This window comes from Tamandua tetradactyla, chromosome 2 (assembly GCF_023851605.1).
Source record: "Tamandua tetradactyla isolate mTamTet1 chromosome 2, mTamTet1.pri, whole genome shotgun sequence".
Classification (NCBI taxonomy): Eukaryota; Metazoa; Chordata; class Mammalia; order Pilosa; family Myrmecophagidae; genus Tamandua; species Tamandua tetradactyla.
In genome coordinates this window covers 179,995,500-180,004,415 of record NC_135328.1, presented here as the reverse complement: position 1 = coordinate 180,004,415, position 8,916 = coordinate 179,995,500, and the positions used below count along the sequence as shown (strand labels likewise).

The 8,916-nt window shown below is 52.8% G+C and overlaps 1 protein-coding gene across 1 annotated transcript; it reads left to right on the top strand.

The window, feature by feature from the left end:
- Positions 1 to 608: 608 nt before the first annotated feature.
- Positions 609 to 4,370, top strand: ARTN (artemin). Its single transcript, XM_077136881.1, has 5 exons — positions 609 to 1,358; positions 2,019 to 2,146; positions 2,778 to 2,839; positions 3,168 to 3,306; positions 3,378 to 4,370. Exons 3-5 carry the CDS (start codon positions 2,780 to 2,782, stop codon positions 3,827 to 3,829), a joined length of 651 nt encoding a protein of 216 aa, XP_076992996.1. The 5' UTR covers positions 609 to 1,358; positions 2,019 to 2,146; positions 2,778 to 2,779; the 3' UTR covers positions 3,830 to 4,370.
- The last annotated feature ends 4,546 nt before the right edge of the window (positions 4,371 to 8,916 follow it).

Below are 8,916 nucleotides of genomic sequence, written 5' to 3'. Positions count from 1 at the left end.
AGCCAGTCATCCCACTAAAATACATGCCCGACCACACCATTCTCCTGCTTAAAAACCTTCAGTGGTCTTCACTGTCATTGGGATAAAGTCCACACTGCTTACTGTGACACTAGGAGCTATCCTAATCCCCACTACATCTGCCAAATTGCCACGATTAGGCATCTGAAATGCTACCCTCCAGCTGCGACATCACACTGCAGCTCAACTGTTGCTCCACCGTGACCCTCCCCTTCCACAGCCCTCAACACCCCACTTCTACCAGCACTGCCCTCTCTACGCCGCAGGTTTTGCACGTGTGTCTCTACCTGCAAGCCCCAGGCAGCGCCGGAGGCAGGCGGTGGGGCGACTAGTGCAGGGCTAGACCTTGAAAGCGCCAACACGGAGCCTCACCGACCTGCCCAGGCGGATGAACTGTTGAGAGAATAAACTAGCGGTAGATCAGAGAGGAGAGAGCAGGCGCTGCGGGCGGCCGGTCCGGACTCCGGAGGCGGCGCGCACCGGTGGGCGGCGGCTCAAGGCAGGGACGGGCCTGTCCCCCCTCCCTCCCCGCCCTCGCTCTCCCTCCCCCGCCCTCGGCCCGGCCTCCCAACTCCCAACTTCTCGTATCTACAAACTCCGAACTCCCAGTTTCCGCGCCTCTCCGCCACCCGCGTTCTCCACTCTCTGCGTCCCAGGGTCCCCTCCCAGCGTCTCTTCCCCCACCTCGGGGCGCCTAGCCGGGCCAGGAGGGGACCAGATCCGGCGGGCGGAGCGGCCAGGTGAGCCCTGAAAGGTGGGGCGGGGCGGGGGCGCTCTGGGCCCCACCCCGGGATCCGGTGACGCCGGGGCTGGAATTTGACACCGGACGGCAGCGGGCCGGAGGCTGCTGAGGGATGGAGTTGGGCCTGGCCCCCAGACACGGCCCACGGGTTCTGCCAGCAGCAGGTCCTTGGGACCCCAATCCTCGCTGCGACCCAGGCCCCGAGTCCCGCACCCGCGGTAAGCCGTCCGCTTGCCCATCCCCTCGTCCCAGTTCTGGCTGGACGCGCCTGGGGCTAAGGGGAGCAGGCAGAATGGTTCGCCTCCACTCCCTTCCTCGCATCCTCCCTCTCCTGGGCCTGCCGCCCTGCTCTCCGCCGCTCCCCGGTCCCTTCAGCTGGGCTCGTCCCTTGTCCGACAGTACTAGCCCTGCCTGCCTGCTGTAATGTGAGGCTCTTGCTGCTGCTACAAGGCATAGGCTGACTGCTAAGGTTGGGCTTTTGGATAAAAGAGGCGCTGCCAGGTGCATAGCCCTGGGCATAAGCCATTCGAGCTGTGGGGGAAAGCCCAGCACCGAACCCTGGAAAGGTGCCTAGAAGAACTTGCTGAGGGCCCCTGTGGTGAGTAGCATGCTGGTGGGTGGGGAAGGCAAGGGCTGAAGCCGAAGGAAGTGACCAAGTGGCCCCAGAACACCAGAAGGGAAAGATGGGACCTGAGCTGCCTTCAAGGGACCTGTTACCAGGCTCCCCCTGGCCCAAAGGGCCCTTAGGCTTCCTAGTCTGGACATTTCACCTGACCTTCCCTCCATCAGTGAGATAGTCACTAACCTGGCGTCACAGAACCCTGTATCCTGTGAGCAAAGGCACACATCTGGCCCTGGAGGACCATACCTGGGAGGCCTGAGGAGGTCTAGCCCACAATTTTGCAGGCATTCTGTATGCTGGAGGGTAAGGAGGAGGTGTGGGGAACTGTGACAACTGGGACCCAAGACTAGGCCAGCTAATGAGAGCTCCTAAATGCTCTGGGTCCCGAGAGGGTTATCTGGGAATGCCAGCTAGTGGGGATTCCCGAAGGCTGGTGGGGCTCAGAGGGGAACAACTAGGAGCAGAGTTAGGCTGCCAGAACCACAGGAGACTGGAAGGGGGGAAGGCTTGGACCAGCTATCTAGGTGGCTCAGCTCAGAGGACAGGCTGTTTGTGGAGGCCTGGCTGGCCCTCCCAGAAGTGTGAGTGGGGCTGAGGTTATGGAAAAGCCCACCCCACCCCTCTTTGATTCTACAGGCTTGGCAGATGCTGCCCCCTGGCGGCCGTGGAAAGCCTGGCCCAGGCCTGGCCTTCTCTGAGGGCCCATCAGCCCCTGCCATCTGCTGGCTCATAGGAGACAACTGTGGTCAGAAGAGTGAACTCAGGTGACTCTGGGTCCAGAGCAGAGGTGACAGAGAAGCAGGGTGCAAAAGCTCTGGGTGGGCAGCATAGGCTGAGGCCTGGGCCTGTCACTGGATAATTCTCAGGGTGACTAGCAAACACCGTAATTTTTCTCCAGGCCCCCAGCTTCCTCCTCTGCATCATGGGGTGAAGGCACTTTGTAGAGACCAAGGATGTGCAGGCTGGGAACCTTGAGACCAAGGTTCCCAGCCTCCAGCACAGAACAGGAAGGTGCTAGGAAAAAGAAACCCCAGCCATGCAGTTCCAGCCTTATGGACACAGGCAATAGCTGAGCTTTTCTGAGCCTTGTTTGCTCATCTGGGAAATGGGAGTTATAGCAACCACCCCCTCACAACGTTAGTTGAGGCCTAAAAGAAAGAACAGTTGCAAAGCTCCTAACACATACTAAAGGTTCTCAGTGCTGCTATTTAGCAGCAGCTACCTCCTCCTGGGTCTAGTCCAGCTTTCCAAGCCCCTTGCTTCTCATCTGGACAAACTGAGGTGGAAGGATGACCCACTCAAGAGAGAACTTGTCTCTCAGTGTTCCCAGCTGCCTCAAGAGGAGGGTGGGAGAACAGATCAACAAAAGCTGATGGGAGGCCCTCGTGTTGATAGATATGGAGCCTGGACTTGGAAGCCCTTCTTTGCTGCCCCCCTACTCCTGGCCTAGGCAGCAGGTGAGTGACTACCATTTGCTACTTTGCTACTGAGGAAACGGGGGCCTGACTGAGAAGGGAGAGCAAGGGTTTCGCCAGGGCAGAAGTCAGATGTGAGAGGGGAAAGGATCTGGGATGGACCAGGGGTGTGGAAGAAGCAGCTAGATTTCTCTGGATAGTCAGTGCTCTCAGGTGAGCAGTCATCCCCTGGGCTTTAAGGACTCCCTGAGGCTCCACTTTCCCAGCCTAGAGACAGACTCTCCCTGAATTCCGCCCCATCCCCCACCTCCCCCGAGCCTACCAGGGCGCCCTATTCCTCCCTGAGGCTTCACTTTGTCCCTTTGAGCAGCCCACCCTGTGGCCCACTCTGGCAGCTCTGGCCCTGCTGAGCAGCGTTGCGGAGGCCTCCCTGGGCTCCACGCCCCGCAGCCCAGCCACCAGCGAAGGCCCGGCTCCTGTCCTGCCGCCCCCAGCCGGCCACCTGCCGGGTAGGTGAGAGGGCGAATGGGAGGGGACGTGGCTGGCCCGGGACACCTCGCGTGACTCCATCTCATTCCAGGGGGACGCACGGCCCGTTTATGCGGCGGGAGAGCCCGGCGGCCGCTGCCCCAGCCTCCCCGACCCGCGCCGCCCCTGCCGGCGCCACCCCGCGGGAGCCGCGCGACGCGTTCGGGCGGCCGGGGGAGCCGCGCGCGGGCGGCGGGGGCGCGGGGCTGCCGCCTGCGCGCGCAGCTAGTGCCGGTGCGCGCGCTCGGCCTGGGCCACAGCTCCGACGAGCTCGTGCGTTTCCGCTTCTGCAGCGGCTCCTGCCGCCGCGCGCGCTCCCCACACGACCTCAGTCTGGCCAGTCTGCTGGGTGCGGGGGCCTTGCGTCTGCCCCCGGGCTCTCGACCCATCAGCCAGCCCTGCTGCCGCCCCACTCGCTATGAGGCAGTCTCCTTCATGGACGTCAACAGCACCTGGAGGACCGTGGACCGCCTCTCAGCCACTGCCTGCGGCTGCCTGAGCTGAGACCTTTCTCAAAGCGTTTGCAGACTGGACCCTTACCCATGGATCTTCCTGTTCGGGACCATCCTGCAGGGTCCCACTAGTCAGGGACCTCAGCCAGAGGTGGAGGCCTCAGAGCTGATTGCCCCAGCTGGGTGATGGACAGCCATGTAGAGCTGATTGCCCCAGCTGGGTGATGGACAGCCATGTAGAGATGGACCCAAAACAGGACCAGCAACCCCAAGGCCCTCATTCTGCAGGTCCCAATCCTACAAACACCACAGACCTCACCGATGGAGACACCTTAGACCTACTCCTCACAGACTCTGGCACTGACCAGGCCATAGACCCTGGATCCCTGCTCTGGAGAATCCAGCAGTATCTGAGGCCCCAGCCCAGACCCTGTGGGGGATGGAATTTGGAGGAGACTTTGCAATTGCATGGCTAAAAATGCCTGTACTGGAGCTGGCTTTATACTCACTTGTGGGAGCTGGAGCCTTATTTATTTCTAAGTTATTTATTTACTTCTGTGTTTTGTCTGATCCTTTCCTGGGTAGGCGGGGCTGGATGGGTAAAAGAGGCTGGATGGAGATCATGTCCTGTCCGTTCCATTCACATCAGCCCCAATCATCAATCACAGACTGTATTCTGCTTCTGTGATTGTTAATTGGGGCTGGTCTGGCCCTCCCACTGCTTGCTCCCCATCTAGCAGCTCTGGGATAGGAAGACATGAAATACAGGCAGAGTGAGATGTCAAAAATGCATTCATCTGTCCAAGCAGGCCAACTCACAAGCCCCAGCACAGCATTTGGGGCCTGGGGTTAATGTGGGGCAGTAACTGTCTGCACAACCTTCTCTAGTAAAAGCCCTACCCTTGTGACCACAGGCATCCCTAGGGCCACTTTGTGGGTGAAGACACAGAGAACCACATATTGCTGTACCCCATTGTCATTCATCAATGCCCTACAATCAAAGGAACTGTCTCTAAGGCACCTTGACAGCTACACACTGCCTCTACTTGCAGATGGTCTTAGGGAACTTACTACTTTATTCCATGAGGCAGCTAGGATGAGAGGGCTTCTGTGAAAAGGCTGAGGGTGCAGAAGACAAGGGCATGGGGGGAGACTGGTACAGGGGGATGAAGGATGAAACATGGATGAAAAGTGGGGATGAAAAGACAGGAAAGGACTGAAGGTCCTGCATCTTTGATGCTGACCAAGGATATTCATTTATTCATTCAACAAACATTTATTAAGCACTTATTATATGTATATATACAGAAGTGAAAGGGACTTGATCCCAGGTCTTAAAAAGCTTAAAATATAATAGGGGAGACCAAGAACAAATAAGCAATTACATAACTATTTAAATTCAGTTTGACAAATACTGTGAAATAGAAGGACAGGAAGTGAGAGGTATACAACTTTGGAAGGAAGGAAAGGTAAGTGCTAACCCTGGCCTCTCACTGATCCCAAGTCATCTCCAAAAAGTCAATGCAAGCCTCTGAACTTTTTTGCATGTCTTGTGAAACTTTGTCTCCTGGGTCCTGCAGATTTGTACTGGGGACACCAGTGTGATTTTCCTCTTTGGGAATAAGGTGGGGACATGTTTTGTAAAGGATGCTAACTCTGAGAGACTTTAGGACATCCAGGGGGGCTGTCAGGAGGTAGTGGGATATGTGGTCTAGAGCTGAGAAGAGAGGTCTGGGCTGGGGGTAGATTTGAGATTTGTCAGTATGAAGGAAGGAGCTGAAGCCAATGGTAGAGGAGCACACAGGCAGAGATTTAAATGAAAATAGGGTTGAGGGTGAAACCCCTCAGGCATTTGATACTGTTCACGGAAATTCCTTCTAACCTGCCTAAGTGCCTGCTTGCTTTGGCACAAATGCCCCAGGCTGTGGTGAGAAACTGTCAAGAGCTATACCCACTCTGATGCCTGTGCTGCCATTCTTTTTTTTGTTCACTATTCCAGGTGTTTCCAAAATTTTGGTACTACCCCCTTGGCCCCCTCCCTCTGTCTCCAAACTGATTCAGGATACTCAGTCTCCACCTCCCAAAGAAACCACATAGCACTAGTGCCATGCTGCTTGCAAGGGTCTTAAAAAGGCTGGGTCCCTGGCCTGCTTGGGAGTAGAGAGTGACATATGTCAATTCCGGGGTCAGGCAGCACCCTACTGGAGAGAACTGGAAGCCTGGCCCAGTCCCAAACCCTCCAAGCTCTGCCACTTAGTGGACAATGATATTCTCAGAACCTCTTTAAGGGAAGACTGAAGCCATTTCTGACAACGCCCACAGCAAGAGGACCAAGTCAGAGGCTGGCTCTTGATGCTCCCCAAATTGCCAGTCCTTGGAGCAGAAGGATGGCCCCAAATGTAGGCTGCATTATGACTCTGGGCCCAGAAGAGTTCGTGCCCACCTCTCACAAAATCCAGACGAAACAGCAGTTTCTCTGAGAACACATTCCCACAAGAACTAGCCACAGTTTGCAGCTCCTAACAACCCAAATCCCTCTTTTAAAATATTAGGTTGTTCTTTCCAAAGGAAAAAAGCTGCAGAGCTGCACCTTTGCCTACAACATAGCAGGGGCTACCTACCATATGACCACACCAGGCAGAGCAGCTCAGCTCCTGGGGACCACAGGTGGCTCTGGTATCCCCATTACTAACTCTGGTCTTCAATTCGCCTTTGCAAAATTAAAGTGCCCATATGAGTGGATATCCTAGAACTAAGGTGCAGGCTCCTCCAAAGGGTTATCAAGTCATCACCTCTTACAAAATGAAAAAACTACAGGGACCTTTGAAAGTACAGTTCTTTCTGTTTCAGGGAGCACCTAAAGACTTCCCTCTAATGTTTGTTTCAGCCAGTTCATATGCTCTCCCTACCTGCACCAGGGGTCCAGCAGATGTTCTCGCCAATGGCTTTCTTTCTCTCTTGTCCAGGGATTGTCATCTTTCCACTGGCTAGAGATCCCTGTGACACAGTGCTTGTGGACTGGCTGACGACCTGAGGTCCCATCTTAAAAAGAAGAGGTTGGTAGAAACCAAAAGATCAGAGAAAAGCTCTAGGAGAATTTGAGCTACCTGGTACCACCTTTCTTGTTCAGGAGGAATGGTTCTTAACCTGTTTCGGGGTTGCAGCAGCCTTTGAGAATCTGATGAAAGCCCTCGACCCTCTCCCCACAAAAATGCTGAAAAATTCACTCATATATAGATTTGGTAAACAATCCAAATTGTTTTTAGGGGGTCCAAGGGCCCTCTGCAACTCATTCAGAAACCCCCTCAGGAGGCTAAACCCTCAAGGCATGATGCCCTGATCTAGGTACTTTATATTAATGTACTTCTGTAGCTAGATTAATTCCTCCATCTATGCTCAAGATCCCATATCAGGACCCTCTGTCTCAATTACTTACAACCCTCCCAATTTGTCAAGCTTTTTCTAATAGCTCTTTTCTCATTTCATTTAAAACTTGCTAAAATATATCCCATCTTGAAAAACAAAACGAACCTACTTTCACCTCTCCTTTACTAAAAGAGCTCTTGCTGAGTTCACCAGTGGCCGCATCATTACTAAACTCAAGAGCCACTTATCAGCTTTTAGTTCTTTGAACTCAGAAGTTCTCAACATTGTCAACCCTACTTGAAAAGCTGTCTTCCTTTGACTCCTGAATTCCTGCTCCTGAATTCTCCTGGTTTCCCTCCACCCCTCTAGCTGCTCTTTCTCAGACTACTTTTAGGTTCTTCTTCCTCTCAGACTTACAAGCTCTGATACAGCCCCCTTCTCTTCTCATTCTACTCTTTTCCTGAACATCATCATCTACTCCCTTGGTTTCAGTTACCACCTCCATGCCATACATGCTCACATTTTATCTCCACCGTGGACCTTTCTTCTGAGCTCTAAGGATTTCCAGTGCTCCCACCGGCACATCCACGGAGACCTCAAACCTAACATTATCGGTCCTGGATATCTTCTGTTTGCTCCTTCGGACCCACTCTTCACCCTGCTCTGTGCTTCACATCAGTGAATTCCCTGCTCTCCAGTTTCCAAACCTTCTCCTTCTCCTCCTCCTCCTCCACGTTCTCCTTCTCAAGAACACTGTTCCCTTCTCAGTGAATAGCACCAGCATCTATCCAACGATACAATCCAGAAATTTGTGCAACATTCTAGGTTTCTTCAGCCCCATCACATCCCTTATCCTTAGAACTTGCAAGTACACTCCTGTTTCTCTATTCCCAGTGCTATTCTGTTGAAGGCTTCGTACCTTTTTTGACTGATTTATTGCTCATCCTCTTAACTGGTCTCTTTTTCTCCAGTCTCAACTACCTCCAATAATTCTCAGCCCTAACACCAGAGAAGTCATTGTTCTTTAAACATTAATTGAAGACTAGTTGTCACACATTGGGCTGGTTACCAGGGATGCAGAGATCAGTCAGAAGTAAATTCTGCCTTCTAGGAGACCTAGCTGGAGTTGGAAGTGGGAGTAGGTCACCAGATTTAGCGAGTAAAAATACGGACACTTAGTTAAATTGAAATTTCAGATAAACAATACATGATTTTTAGTATAAGTACATCCCATGCAATATTTGGGGCATACTAAAAAAGTATTTGTTGGTTGTCCAATATTCAGAGTTAAATGGATGTTCTGTATTTTTCCCCAGGTGGAAATAAACAAGTATAAAAAATGGTCAATCCATTATCATAAGTCCCCCAGTAGAAATATGAGTGGACTACAGGTATGTATGTCAGGAAGGGAAAGGATCCTACACTAATAAAAGAGAGAGGAATACGTATTACCTGGTAAGAAAGGGAGGAAGGGTTAGGAAAGTCTTCAGGGAGAAAGTAACTCTTGAACTGAGTCTTGAAAGATGAATATCTTTGCACATACCCTTCTCCAGTAAGGTCCGGATCTCAGCCCTGGGGGTTAGGGACAGGGTAGGGGCAGCTCCTTGTCTATGCCATTCCTATACTCTTTTCAGTTCTTTTTACTTCTTACTAGCCAATCCCTCATTATTCAATCCCATTATAGTTGATAATTTTTATATTAAACTTTTCCTGGGTGGTTACTATGGCTTATATCTCCTGATTGGACCCAGACTGACACAGAGCCTTCTAGGC